The following is a 15773-nucleotide window of genomic DNA, read 5'->3' on the forward strand; positions in this document are numbered from 1 at the left end:
AGGGCAGGAATAGGGGACAACTCCACAAAATGAAAGGAGAAAAGTTTAGGGACGGCATCATGGGTGCATTTATTTTTAATTTTTACACCATGTTGTGGGTGCCCGGAAATCCTTGCTAGACAGGGGTGGTGGTGGAGGCTGAAACGTTAGGGGCATTTAAGAGACTCTTAGACAGAAATATAAATGAAAGAAAAATAGTGAGTTACAAGGTATTAAAGCTTCAGTTTGTAGGAATATATAGGTGAGGAACTTGTTGTAGACTTCCACAGTGCTGATCAACACCGCAATGATCAGGATTGTCTTCCGTGACGGCATTCTCCTGTTAGGGGTGGGATGGTGGGGAAAATGCAAGACTCGCTCACATTCGATTAGTTGACTTGTATGAACACATGAGATGGTACATTCATTCAGTATCGCGACCCTTCGCATGTCCCCAGGCCCATGCGGTATCATCTCCCCTATTTTAGGTGGACATTGTGGCTACTGCACCTACACATTTTCTCATTTCTTGGAGTGCTGAACCTCAACCTCTGACTTCCCAAAGTCAGAGGGCGCCAGTTGTCATGAGAGTGGGAAACCCCCCCCCCCCCAACTTCCCCGGCCAATTGCAATCAAATTCATATGGTCAACTGCTTTCTGCAACACACTGAGCCACCCCTATAGTGCATTGGTGAGGGCTGTGTGCATATTTCCCTTTTAGCAGGCCATTAATTGTCTCATTCAGACTGGATGCCTGTGGGTGATAGGGAATATGCAGTAGCCACAAGATGCCAGTCTCTGCCACCCAGTTCTGTATTTTGGCCCGAGTGAAGTTTGAGTCCTGGTCAGATTGTACCTTCCACAGTACTGATGCTGTAATCCTTTAATGGTGCTATCCTGGTTGGCCCACTGATGTGGCAGCACCACCAGGACACACGAATAGGTATAGACCATTGTGAGGGGAGGAGCAGCCGCAGTGTGATGGTCTCTGCAGCTAAGTAGCACGCAAGCAACTGCCGCTCAAACAGGGCATAGTGAGAGGAAGCTTCAGGGAGGAACTTTGTCCAGAATCTGTGTGGGACTCTGTGATCTTGCATCATCTGCCAGAGGTTCCACTCGGCAATTGCTTTCGTGGTAGAGACCTGCAATTCAAAGGACACCCCAGTCTGGCATGGGGCCAGCGGCAGTGCTTGTTTACCAGCTTGTTTTACCATTTCAAAGGCTGTTTTTTGCTTGGGTCCCCATTGGAATGTTGTTTTCTCTCTCGAAACACCGTAGGGTGGAAAAGCAGCATAGTTAGATGGGGAATGTGCTGGAGTCAGAAACAAAAAAAAGCCCACATACTGCTGGGTTTCGACCTTATTTGTGGCCACTGAAGCATTGACGATCTTATTTTTTGCAGCCGCAGGAATTTCTCTCTGGTTGGAATCTCACTAGATGCCTCGGAAGAGGATTATTTAACTGGGGCGCTGCATTTTTTCAATGTTAACGGCCTTTGCTCGTGCATACAAGGAAGAAATTAGTATGTCAAGGGCATTCTAAGGTAAACACAAATTGACCCTAGGAATTGGAAATGAAGGAAGTTGGAAAAAAAGCACTGGTCAAATTGATAAAGGCATAGCAATGCTTGATCTCCCGTCTCCCATTGTCCTCCACCAGGATGACCACATCAGCGACTGACAGTGAGGGGAGTGGCAACCTTGTTTACCTGCCTGTAATCAATGGTCATGTGCCACGTGCAATTCTTCTTGCGTACGGGCCAGATCGGGCTGTTGAATAGGGAGGCAGCAAGTCGGATGACTCTCTCCTGCAATAATCCATCAATTGTTTGTGATTTTTTGGTGCCCCCAGACACCCAGTATTGTCTGGTGCTGACTACCTTGGAGAGGGGGTGGGAGATGATTATGCACTCCCATTTGGCTGCTCCAACTACTATGGTCATGCAGGCAACCCCAAAAGTGAATCTCCTCCTGTTGGTACACAAGGACTGCCCCTTGAGCACATTCATTCCAAGATACACTCAACGGCCTGACAGGTCGGTGTGGTTCAATGCCTATGGATAGGCAGAGGGTGAGGTCTTTGGTGGGAACAGTGGACCCTCCTACCCTCTACAGAGACCTACTGTCCTCTCCAAACTGCAGGATTATTGGGGATAATACTGTGTTCAGCCCCAACATCTACTCAGGCCATCCAACAATAGTGTGTTCCTGTTGGCCCAATGTACGGCCGGGAAACATGGCCTTGGGTTGCCTGGACAGGACAGAATCGCTGAGTAAATCTTCAGGGCCTCTATTCTGTGGGGGGGGTGGGGGTGGAGGTTGGCCACCCTGCAGGCGATGTTTCCTCTTGCTAGATATGGGCAATTTCCTTGCACAGCAGGGTTGTTAGCTTTCCCCGAAGGGAGTCGGGGCCACTGTGGGTGGAGTAGGAGCTAAGGGGGGATTGCGCTGAGCCATGGGTGGGGACTTCTAAACTCCTCCCTTCAATGCTCCTTCCAGAGAGCATACATAGCAGAGATGTGAATCCCATTAATGCGAGCGCGTTCCACACTGGCACACACCAATACCTTGTAAAATTCTTTGCGAGTAAACTGGGGGTGTCACTTTACCAACCCTTGCCTCGGTCTTGCGGAATTTACCGGGTGCCTCCCACTCCATGTATTCAAGCCTTTCTAGAAGTCTGATGACTTTCCAGACAGTCTTTCCAGTTGCCGGTCCCATGAGGGCCAGGACCACTGCTTTTAGATCAGGGTATGCTGTGGTAACTGTGGTAAGAGTACTCTGCTGAGGCATCATGTCACCCTTGTGTTCTCGGGGAAATGGCGATCACGGACTCCCCCAATGATCCCGGTAATTAATGTCCATTCTTTGATGACCATTATCCCTTCACTAATAGTGTTCTACTGTGGCCATTGTTTAGATTCCATTCTAGGAGAGTGGCGTATTGGGCTCGCCATATGGCCCACCCTATCCCATATGGAGGTGCCACCACTGACCCCTTCAGACAGTGCCTGCAGGTTATTATTGGTGATTGGATAGGCCAGTGGATCTCAACCTTTTTCTTTCCACTCACGTACCACTTAAAGTATTTCCTATGTCATAGGTGATATGTGAATAGGAAGGGATTGCTTATGGTGGTACATGAGTGGAAAGACAAGGATTGAGAACCACTGAGATAAGCTATCCAGGGTGCTCGCTTCCTGGTAAGAGAGACCACATTGGGAGCATCCTCATCCCAGAGTCAGAGCAGCCACACAGCCAGGTGTTTGCCCGGCCACTAGTGATATTAATCCTCTAGCCCAGTTATCTCTTTAGCTGAATTGTCATGTCTCCTTGGTCTCACAGCAGCCACAGATATGTCCCCATGAGGTCCCCGGAATCTCTGATGCTTCCCCATTCTGTAGCATTGGCGGAGTGCCATTGTGGTAGGTTTGGGACTGTGTGGTCACCAGCTTTGCCTGCAGGTGTATATGTGCCAGTCTCCTCTCTCTCACCACAGTCCATCTATATGTCCCCATCCCTGACCACGTGTCAAACCCGTCCCCTCACTGGCCCAGATCTTAACTGGATCAAGCTGTCAGTTGGACTGGCAAACTGTGTGCATCTGTTGCATTTTAATCACTTTCATCTCAAGATCTGTGGCTCAGGCTTGGGAAGCCCACGTTGACTCCTGCAGTGCAGAACAGCATTACTAGAGTGTCTCTGTCTCTTTTTTGGGGGGGCGCTCTCTTGATCTTTCTATGGTCTCACATTGGTGTCTCAGGAGAGAAGCTAGCCAAAGGTCACCCATCTGTCTCCCCGTAGTCTTTGGGAACCCTGACTTCTTGAGGAGGGATACTACATGGTGTCCCATTTTCTCACCATATGGCTCCAGGTGTTTGGATCGGTCTACTGATTTGCCATGATCCACCAGCATGTTAGCCAAGCTCCCAAGCCCTGCACCATAGTTGGTCCACCTGGGGATCCTCTCACTGCCTTCACTGGCTTTCCTTCCCCAATTCCAAAATATCTCCTCTGTATCCGTGTTCAGTCATGACTCCAAGAACCCTGCTTAAGGCATCAAATATTATGAGAAAAACAACTTTGACAAGTCCCTTTATTGATCTTTATTGAGACACATAGGTAAATTGCAACATGGATAAAACACACACGCCCACTCAAATACAATCGCAGTGGATAGAACAACTATCTGATACTTGCAACCACTCATGGAGAAATAGATTTGCAATCAAGGAATAAAATACAATACCCGTCATCCTTTGACATAGTCCAGGCATGGCTCTGAACTAAACTAGTCTAGGATCAGTAATTTCTATGTATCCAATATAACAGATCCCAAACCTTTGCCCGCACACACCTTACCAATGACTCTCCAGCATCCCCCCATGGTTCGCAACATGGAGTAGAACTGGGGTTCGTCCCGAGGCAGATGGACCACATGTGTTGGGCATTATAGTGCAATCAACTGGAGAGTCTGGTCCAGGTGTGGGTTAGGTGATTGCAGGGGCCATTGGACAGGAGTGTACTAATCTGTGGGCAGGCCCTGACCTTGATTGGCAGGTGGGATGACTTCTGACTAGTCTCACATAGCATGCATGATCCTCCATATTACACAACCCTCTTGAATCCATGCTACATCTGCCTGATGAAAACATTTCTATTCAGGTGATGTGCTATTTCTTCTTTAATGACAACTTCAAGCATTTTCCTGAACACCGACATTAAGCAAACGGAACTATAGTTGCCTTTCTTGTACATTTTTGTAATATTAGAATAACATTTGGTGCTTTCCCATCTGCCATGTCCTGTCCAGAGAATTTTTGTAAATTAGCACTATTATTTCTGCTATAACTTCTGTCATTTCTTTTATTACCCTTGGATGCATTCCATCAGCACCAAGGGACTTATCTACCATCAGGCCTTAGTTTGTTCGGCAATAAAGTCTTTAGTGATATCAACTGCATTGAAGTCCTCATCTCCCATGACATTCATAACATCACTCTTTGACAAATTAGACGTGTCCTCCACTTTAAGACTGTCCTGAAGTAACCATTTTGGCATTTCCCATTATTTATTGCCCCTTCTTGTCTTCCAAGGGACTTACATTCATTTTAGCCACATTTTTTCCACTTTATATAATTATAAAAACTTTTAGCATCTGGTTGTCTATTTTGGCTAGTTTATTTTCATAATATATCGTCCTCCTCTTTATTGCTTTCTCCTTGTGACTGCATGGGTTTTCTCTAGGTGCTGCTGTTTCTTCCCATATCCCAAATTGTCTGGGTTAGCGGATGAGAGGAGCAAATGTGTCAGGAAATCTCAGCCAGCTGTAGGATAACAGGGACAGAACAGTTGCTGATTTCAACTTCCCTCATTGATTGTGATTCTCATAGTCTAAAGGATTTTTTTTTTCAAACAATATGTCAATAGAGACAAAATGGCATTGGACCTCCTCTTGAGAAACATGGCAGGACAAGTTACTGAGGTGTCTGTAGAGGAGTACTCTCGGTCCAGTGATCATCACTCTTAGTTTTAAAATATTCATGGGAAAAGACAGAACTGTTCCACATGTGAAAGTTCTCACTTTTATTAAGGCTAATTTTGATGTCCTGAGGAGACAGGAGCTTGCAAAGATTGATTGGGATAGGCTACTTTCAACCAAAAGGGGAACTTTGCACATGGTGGGAGATTTAAGAGACTGGGAAAGTTCAGAGAAAGCATATTCCTATGAGAATGGAGAGTAAGAATGAGGTACGCTGGATGACCAGAAATATTTAGGCTCTGTTAAAGTAAAAGGAGATGCGTATCTGTTAGGGAAGGTTGAAATCAAACAAGTCTATTTTGCAGAAGAAGATAGCGGAACTCACAAGAGGGAAATATGGAGGGGGTATAATGTGCCTTTGGCATTAAGGGTCATGGAGAATCCCAACTTTAAGAGAGCAAGCATGTCTTTTTCATCTTAACATCTATCTAATTCTCATTTGATTATTGCATTTACGATAGGTAATCATCATCTGCTAATAGGAGCATCATGGCCCAAGATCCAAGAACTGCAGTGAATGCAGGCAAGTTCACATTTTAATTAAATTATTTATTATCTCATGGACAGGGTTATAGTGAAACCTTAGCTTTGCATGCCGTACAGCGGCTCACAGAAAAGTACCATGCTGTGATGCCATTTCCGATGAACAAAAAATGTTCAGAGAACACGACAATAAAATTAATCATGTCAATGGTACAAAATAACTTAAATGTTTCAGTTAAGTCAAATTTGAAATTTAAATGAAAAATAACAGCAGCTTCCTGATGTAAATGTGGCATGGCCATCAGTCCAGTCATGGTCCAGTACTGTCCTGACTCCCTCTCTCCTTGTCTTTTGGCCTTTTTCTCAGCCGCCTATACCACCATACTCACTTCTCTCCTTGTCAGCAACTAATGCTGCTTACCCCTCAGTACAATCAGAGTGTTCCAATGGATGGTTGAGGATGAGTATCTGGATATGGATTTTGGTGAGCACTGTAGAGTCATGGAGAGAATCCAAGGAAAGCATCTGGTCTGGATGGAGTACTCAGCCAAGTATTAAAAATCTGTGCTGACCAACTTGCCAATGTATTCACAGATATCTTCAACATCTCACTCTGGCAAGGCATGATACTCGCCTGTTTCAATGTGCAAAAGGAGAGTGTGATAACCTGCCTAAATGACTATCGACCAATGGGTCTCACATCAACAGTGATAAAGTGTTTTGAAAACCTGGTGTTGAAGCATATCAGCTCTTGTCTGAGTGACAACATGGATCCGATCCAATTCACCTATCGTAGCAACAGGTCTATGATGGATGCCATTTCATTGGCTTTATATAAAGACCTGGAACACCTGGACAGCAAAGGAGCATACATCAGGATTCTCTTTATCGACTAATTTGAATTTAACACCATCATCCCCTCAAAAGTGATCAGCAAAATGCAATACTGGGACTTAACACCCCCTGTGCAATTGGATCCTGGATTTCTTCACTTCCAGGCTACAATCAGTGAGAATTGGTAAGAACTTCTCCTCTACAATCTCTATCAGTGCCGGAGCACCTCAGGGTTGTGTTCTTAACCCCCTACTCAATTCACTCTATACCTCCAACTGTGTGGCTCAGTACAACAGCAACACCATCTGCAAGTTTGCTGACAACACAACGGTAGTGCGTTGTATAAAAGGGGTGATGAGTCACCATATAGAAGAGAGATTGAAAATTTGGTTGAATGGTGCACCAACGACAAGTTACCAAAACCAAGGAGCTGATTGTTGACTTCAGGAAGGGAAACCCAGAGGTATTCAATCCAGTGATTGGGTAATCAGAGAAGGAGAGCAAATTGAAGTTCATGAGAGTCACTTATTTCAGACGATCTTTCCTGGACCTGACACACAAATGGCTTTGTTAAGAACGCACATTAGCCCCTCTACTTCCTTAGAAGTTTGCAGAGGTTTGGTATGATATTGAAAAACCTAGCAAATTTCAACAGATATATAGTGGAAAGTGTGCTGACCAGCTGGCTGCATCATGGTCTGGTATGGCGACACCAAATACCCCCGAGAGAAAAGCCCTCCAAAAGGTAGTGGACACAGCCAGTACATCACAGGCAAAACCCTCCTCATCTTCAGGGAATGCTGCCGTTTGAGAATGGCCGCGATCTTCAAGGATCTACACCACCCAGTTCATGCTCTATTCTGGCTGCTGCCATCAGGTAAGAAGTATAGGTGACACAAGGCTCGCACCACCAAGTTCAGGTACAGCTGTTACCCCTCCACCATCAAACTCCTCAACAACAAACTCAACCAGGAACTCGTTTAAGGATTCTGACATTAGCACTTTGTTGTTATTTTTCTCTCTGTATTGCTGTTGGTTCACATTTCTTTGTTTGTTCACTGAGTACATTGAGTTAGTTCTTTTTTGCATTGCCAACAAATGGTTACTCTGCCTCACCCACAGGAAAAAGAATCTCAGGATTAAATGTGATGTCATGAATGTACTCTGACAGTAAATCTGAATCCGTATTCATGAAGTTGTACTCATAACGTCATACTCACAGAATGTGAACCCAGGGAGTTCATGCCCTTGTAATTGTAGCCAGTGGAGAGCAAGCCCAAAGAATGCGAGCTATTGAAGTCGTAGCCGAGGGAGTGTGATTAAATGCATCCAGAGCCCCTGGAGTGCGTCCCTCCCCACCCCTGGAGTGCGTCCCTCCCCACCCCTAGAGTGCGTCCCTCCCCACCCCTAGAGTGCGTCCCTCCCCACCCCTAGAGTGTAACCCTTCCCACCCTTGGAGTACGAGCTAATGCAGTCATAGCCCAGGAAATGTGAGTCCAGTGTGTGTGAGCCTCTCCGGTCATAGCCCGTGGAGCGAGAGCCCTTGGAGTGTGAGCTAATGCTGTTGTATCCCGTCGAGTTCGAGCCTACGGAGTTTGAGCCCGCGGAGTACGAGCTAATGCAATTATAACACGGAGTATGGGCCCACGGAGTGTGAGCCCATGGGGTCTTTGCCAATGCAGTTGTACCCCATGGAGAGCGAACCCTTGGAGTCGCAACCCTTGGAGTGTGAGTCCAGAGAGTACAAGCCGAGGGAGAGCAAGTTACATAGCCAATGAGATGAAACATCGGCACCTGGACAAAAGTTCCCCCTTTTGGTGCCTTTTCAATTTTTCTCCTACCCTTAAAACAGTCCTCTCTAGTTTTAGACTCTCTACCAAGAGAAAAATATTCTTCCTCATCCCACTGACCCATACCATGACCATTCCCCTTCAATCCATGCATCTGTCTAAATTCTTCTAAATTGAGCCTGCATTCACTACTTCAGCTGGCAGCTCATTCGACACTCCCACCACACTGTGTGAAGAATTTCCCCTTAATGTTCCCTCTAAAACAGTGCTTTTCAAACTCTCCCCCTAAACTCACATTCCACCTTAAGTAATCCCTATGCCATAAGTGCTCTGTGATTAGTAAGGAATTGCTTAAAGTGGTATGTGAGAGGGGGAATAAAGGTTGAGAATCACCGCTTGAGAAAAATTGTCATGGGCCCATTTCCTTTGGAGTTATGAAACCATGCACATAACTGGTCAATTAAGTATGATTAAAATAGTGGGTTTTGAAACTTTCCACTCGCATACCACCTTAAGTAATCCCTTACTGATCACAGGAATTTCTGAAGATGGAATGTGATCTTAGGGGGAAGTTTGAAAACCACTGCTCCTAACCATTTCCTTTTCACCCTTAACCCATGTCCTCTGGGTTGTACCCTCAGTGGAAAAAGCCGACCTATATTTACTACGTCTGGAACCCTGATCATTTTAAATACCTCTGTAAAATCTCTCTTCATTCTTCTATGCTCCAGGGAATAAAGTCCTAACCTGTTTACCTTTCCCTGTACCTCAGTTCCTGATCCATGCCCTCTTTCAATCTTATTGATATATTTCCTGTAGTTCGGTGACCAAAACTGCACACAATACTCCAAATTTGGCCTCATCAATGTCTTGTACAATTTTATCATAAGATCCCAACTCATATGCTCAAGACTTTGATTTATGAAGGCCAATATGCCAAAAGATCTCTTTACCACCCTATCTACTTGTGATGCTACTTTCAGGGAATTATGATCTGTATTCCAGGATCCCTTTGTTCCACTGTACACCTCAGTACACTACCATTCACTGTGTATGTCCTTTCTTGCTTTGTCCTTCCAAACACGTCATATCTGTCTGCATTAAATTCCATCTGTCATTTTTCACCCCATTCTTCCAGCTGGTCCAGAGCCCTCTGCAAGTTTTGAAAGCCTTTGCATCATCTGCAAACTTAGCACATTGTCAACTATATCAATGATCTGGATGATAAACAACAATGGTCCCAGCACCAATCCCTGAGGCACTCCACTTGTCATAGCCTTCAGTGTGAGAAGCAATCATCCATTATTCTCCTGTGTAGCCAATGTCAAATCCAATTCACTACCATCCCATGAATACCAGCATCTGAACCTTTCTGACTAATCTCCCATGTGGGACCTTGTTAAAGGCCTAACTAAAGTCAACATCCACAACCTTTCTTTCATCAACTTTCCCGTAAACCTCAACACTCCATCAGATTGGATAAACACTACCTACCACACACGAAGCCATGATGACTATCCTTAAACAGTCCTTGGCTGTCCAAATACTTGTCTACACAATCCCTAAGAACATCTTCCAATAACTTGCATACTACAGGTGCTTAATCTTTTATCCAAAATTCTTGGGACCAGACACTTTTTGGAATTTGGAGTTTTTCAGATAATAGAATAATCTGAATAATCAGTGGTACTTTTAAGTATTTGCACTGCTGGACGTCAGGGGCGGTTGTGGCGGCGCTGGGCATTGGGGGCACTGGACGTTGGCAGTGGTTGCGACGGAGCTGGACGTTGGAGGCAGTTGTGAAAATGTTCGGTTTTCAGAGGTTTTCGGTTTACAGAATTTCAGATGAGAGAATTCGTACCTGTTCTGACATCAGGCTCACAGGTCTTTAGTTTCCAGGGTTACTTCTGGAGCCTTTTTTTTAAACAATGGAACATGAGCTACCCTTCAATCCTCCAGCACCTCATCCATGGCTAAGGACACTAACTTTTTCTGCCAGATCCGCAATTTCTACACTAGCCTCCCTCAAGGTCCAAGGAAATATATTGTCAGGCCCTGGGAATTTATTTACCCTTAATAGCTTTAAGACTACAAGCACCTCTTCCTCTCTAATCTCTATTGGTTTCATGGCCTCACTGCTTGATTTCCTTATTTCCCACAACTCCGTACCACAGTAAATACCTCTTCCATCTCTACTGTTTCCATACTTAGCCGACCACTCTGATTTTCGAGGGGATTAATTTTGTCCCTTACTATCCTTTTGCTCTTAATACCTGTAGAAATCCTTAGGCTTTTCTTTACATTATCTGACAAAGGAACTTCGTGTTTTCTTTTGGCCTTCCAGATTTCTTTCTTTAGTTTTTTTTTTCTTGTATTTTTTATACTCCTCGAGTACCTCATTTGCTCTGTGTTGCCTATACCTGCTATACACCTCTTTCTTCTTCCGAACTATATCCCCAATATCCCTCGAAAACCAAGTTTACTGTGCCTTTAATCTTAACAGGAACATGCAAACTCTGCTCTCAAAATGTCATCTTTGAAGGTCTTCCTCCAACCAAGCACATCCTTTCTCGAAAACAACTCATCCCAATCTGCACATTATGGATCCTATCTCATTTCAAAAAAGCTTCCCTTTCTCTAATTTAGAATCTCAACCTGAGGCCTAGACCTAACCTTCTCCAAAATGATCACTGGACCCAAAATATTTCCCTACACATACTTCTGTCACCTGTCTCATTCCCTAATGGGAGATCTAGTATTGCACTCAATGATTCATAGTGTACTATGATTGTATATATCTTTGGAGATAAAGAAAGATCGAGATCAAGGCATGTATATTGACTATGATGTTGAACAAGAAAGTTTACATAGCATGGGATCAGGTGCAGTTTACAGACATTCTAGAGAAACCCAACAGTTATGCAGCACCATAGAAATTAAAGGGTATACAATGTTTTGGGCCTAGATTATTCATCAGGTATGAGCAAAAGCAGCCAGCTGCCTGAATAAATAGGTGCAGGAGAAGAGGCAGGGGGAATAACAGAGCAGGAGCAGAGGGGTAATCATTTTGTTCAAGAGTGTGTGAAAGGATCTAACATATCTGGAATAGAAAGGGTAGGAGCATTTTGCAGGCTCGGATCTATGTAGGAGACAGGATGAAAGACAGCGCAAGCCCATTATGAGGTGATGAACAGTTTTTTTTTCTGCTTCTAAATCAAAACATTAAATTGGTGGTGAAGGGAGACAGAAGAGCATCTGGCCATATTACTTGGCTTCATTAATGAACTCAAGAACCTTGAGGGATGTCATAGGAAATTAGCGCTGTCTGTTTCTATTTTCAAATCTGGTTTTAATACAGGTACACAATCCTTTATCCAGGTTTCTAAAATCCGGAAAGCTCCAAAATCCGGCAAGTGGGGAGAGAGACGGCAGCGTAAGTTGGGCAGGAGGTGTGGGGGGGGGGGGGGGGACTGGCAGCGTGAGTCGTGGGGGGGGAAACGGCAGTGCGACTAGAAGGGGTGGGGGTGGATACGGCAGTACAATTTGGTGGGCTAAAATCTGGCTTTCCGAAATCCGGAAAAATCCGAAATTCGGAACACACTGTTCCCCCAAGGGTTCCGGAGAAAGGATTGCGTACCTGTATTTGCAATATCTATATGGGTCAAATAAAACCTGTGTACCGAAGGAGGATCAACTCGTGTCATTTTTTAATGTTAAACGTGCTATTCATCTAATTGAATCCATGCTGCCTCATTCGTTTCCCCTGCAATTTTTTCTCCTATCCACATCAAATCTCCTTTTGAAATAATTGAACATTTCTTCTTCATTCACCTTCATAACCACAGTTCCACCTCAATTCCACTTCTCCAACTGCATTTTGCATACTATTGTATGTCTGTCTGCCTATTATTTCACCCCAATCAAAACTCCACTCAATCTCTTTTCCTTCAAGGCGCATTTTCCAATTTTCTTCCAATCTAAACCTGTAACCAAACTTCCTCTCACTGGACCCACAGCATCAATGAAAATTAGTTTTTGGTTTGTTGTGGCATGGTTTGTGAACTGTAATTTCAAGTCAAATAAATAAACATAAGGGATGGCATGAAAAGCTAAACAAGAAAGGATTAGTTGCAGAAGGCATGAATTTGACATGCAATTTAATTTGTTGAGACATGCAATGATGAAATGCCAAATGATTTTTCAGAAGACATTTGATGTAATTTATAAGAGGCTTCAGCAGTTTGGTAAATGCAAACCCTGGAATAATGATTGTTAATGTTTCACTTTTTTCCCTTAGATCTGACCTTTAAGTTCACTAAACTTTTGGAAAATTGCAAAGAACATCATCTGTTCAAATTAACGCAATTCTACCGGGACCGATTAGAAAAGGCAATTGAGGAAGAGGTGAAATCAATCAGCTCTGTGTTGAAAGAGAAGCAGCATTTCAGTGAAAAAGACCACTTGGTGAGTGGCACAAAAATCTAATGAATTTCATTTCTCCCATATTCACAAAACTGAAAGTGCATTAACTATGAGAACACAAAGGTTTGTTGAAGGGAAACAGAGCAAAGATAAAGTGATAAATTTGAAAACTATTCTCAGATGTTTCTGTACAGCAAATAGGTATGATTTGACTTCCTGCAACGACAAAATTGCACCTCCTTTCTTGGCTAAATTTAAGGAATTTGGAGGTGACAATGATCTGCAAAGAAAATGAGAAGCATTTTGAGCAAAAATATAAGACTCCTTCCTATTCATTCAAGATTCCTTTATTGTTATGTAATTGACTTTAGTGTGCTGTCAGGTAGACTGATTCACGACCAGCCAAAATTGGCGGGCACCTCTTCGTCAGAGAAAGAGAAGCAAAAGAGGCTTTTCCCACCCCCCCGAAACTGAGTGTCTGTGAATTGTCCCCATGCATCCTCCATAGCCCCATAAACTTCAGTCTGAACCACCAGCAACCCGAGCTCCAGATCCAAACCTCCAACATGACTAGGAAATTTTCAGCGCTCTCAGCACCCTCTCACATCCCAGTTCCAATACCTGGTACCCCTTCAACCAGCCATGAGCAATTCGCAGCCTTCTGTGAATCCTTTGACCACAGCTTCCACCAGTCCGCAGCCTCCATGGGTTCCTCACCTTGAGTCAGCAACAGCCCCGCCACCTGTGTGTCCTCAGCTGCAGAGAGAGCCCCCTCACTGGTCCGGCGCCATGGTCACCGTGCCATGGGTCATCTCCTCTGCTTCTCAAGTGGGGTGTTCTTCCACTTTCTGGTGCCCTATGCAGTCCTCTGCTTACCTGGAGTATGGAACCTGTCGTGACAGCTGCCGATCATAGGTGTGCGCCATCTTGCGTCTAGACCCCGCGATGGCAGGATTTTAAATAATATCACCATTGGTTCCTTTAACAGGCTGTTTAAAACCTGTATAGAGTTGACGGCAGTCAGACTGGGCAGTTCAACCCTGCGGCGATTCTCTGCAGAGCCGCACCAGCAGCAATGCTGCCGTTACATCATTGCCTTTATAGTACCTCCGCCAGCAAAGACATTTCAAATGGCGTTTCATAGAGATATAGCACAGAAAAGTCATCCATCGACCAACTAGTTACATTAATCTGACATAAATCCCATATTTTCCTCCCATGCTCAGCAATATTCTTTTCTCGCCCTCCCAAAGTCTACTGCTCACCTTTGTGAGGGGCAATTTAGAGCAGCAAATCAGTCATCCAATCTGCATATTCTCGGGATACCCAGACAAACCACATACAGACTCATGGAGAACCTGCAAATGTCAGACAGCTGGTCCCTGGCTCTATGAGGCAGCTCTACTTACTGAGCCACTGCAGGTGGCCTAAAGAGGGACATTTATCCAAAAGCCACACAGAATTAAAAAGCTTCATCACATGGGAGCTTCTTGAGATAGAAGCAACTGCCTATCTTGGCACTTTTATTTGGAAAAATGGATTACAACTTCAATTACGCATGTGCAGTTAAATCAATGCATCACCAAACTTTTACAAGCTGCTTCTCTGCAACTAATATGACACCACAATGGTGTTTGTTTGAAATTTGTCATTAAATCCTAACTGCATTTATTTTAATTTTTATACTGAAGAAGGATGAAAAAAAATCATTGATTAGTTTAAAAGTGATTAAATAAAGCAGTTAATGTCACTTTTTAACGTCTGAGGAGTCTCATTCCCTCACCCCACAACTACTTCTCCCAAGCTACATGCACTATTTCTGAATTGCTCTAAGTTTAAGTTTATTGTCCCTTTATACCAAGGGAAGTGCAGTGTGAGCAGAGTAATTACACATCCCAGACTAGTACAGCAAGAAATCACAATGTGGGGCAGTAGAGTGACAGGTATCAGTTGTTACAGAGCAAAGGTTAATTAATTTCATTGTTTTGGAGGTCGTTCAAGAGTCTAATAACAGCAGGAAAGAAACTCTCCTTCAACTTTTTGGTGTGTGATATCACACTTGTGAATCTCCCTTCCAATAGAAGGTGGAGAGTATATGATGGATGCAATGAGACTTGGTATGTTCATTGCTTCTCTGAAGCAGCAGAAAGAATAGATGAAGTCATTGAAGGGGCAGGAGTTGTATGTTGGACTGAATTGAGTTCACAACCTTCTACGGATTCCTGTGATCTTTGGCAAAGCATTTCTTGTTCAATGTGGTGATGCACCCTGATAGAATAAATTCAATGGTGCAAATGTAGAAATTTGAGGAAGGCAGGTGACTTGCCAAATTTTCTCAGGCTTTTCAAGAATTAGAGGTGCTGGTGCATCAATATTTGTGGACCAGCATAGTTCACTGGAGATATTTACTCCTGGGTGCTCAGTGTCTTTCAATGCAGACTGGAGAGTGATCTGCACCATCTTCTGGAAGTTTTTTACTTCCTAGCTCCAAGTCACTAGTCTCTCTATCACCCTTATATATTCCAACTTATTATTGTTAGAGATCTCCAATTAGCTGTTCATAAATTTATCAGACTAGCATTTTGGCACTGCATCACAAATACAGCTTATGTCTGATCCTAATCAGACCACCTGCGGTTGAAGCACTTGTATATGCCCTCCTTTAATACTTTGTTTATGCCCATCATAAACTTATAATTGATGTCATGCTATCCAAACATCAAT

General features: G+C 44.0%; 1 protein-coding gene across 6 annotated transcripts in view; it reads left to right on the top strand.

Annotated features, from left to right (window-relative positions):
* Positions 1-15773, top strand: part of LOC138750829 (NACHT, LRR and PYD domains-containing protein 3-like) — a 55053-nt gene that overhangs the window by 17702 nt on the left and 21578 nt on the right. For 4 of the 6 annotated variants that reach the window (XM_069912952.1, XM_069912946.1, XM_069912949.1 and 1 more), the window contains exons 2-3: positions 5982-6043; positions 12925-13091. In XM_069912952.1, the coding sequence (XP_069769053.1) occupies positions 6010-6043; positions 12925-13091 (201 nt within the window). In that variant the 5' untranslated portion in view covers positions 5982-6009. Of the gene's footprint in view, positions 1-1381; positions 1523-5981; positions 6044-12924; positions 13092-15773 lie in introns of those variants that run through there. The other 2 variants (XM_069912947.1, XM_069912951.1) reach the window with 2 other exon arrangements.

This window comes from Narcine bancroftii, unplaced genomic scaffold (assembly GCF_036971445.1).
Source record: "Narcine bancroftii isolate sNarBan1 unplaced genomic scaffold, sNarBan1.hap1 Scaffold_275, whole genome shotgun sequence".
Taxonomy (NCBI): Eukaryota; Metazoa; Chordata; class Chondrichthyes; order Torpediniformes; family Narcinidae; genus Narcine; species Narcine bancroftii.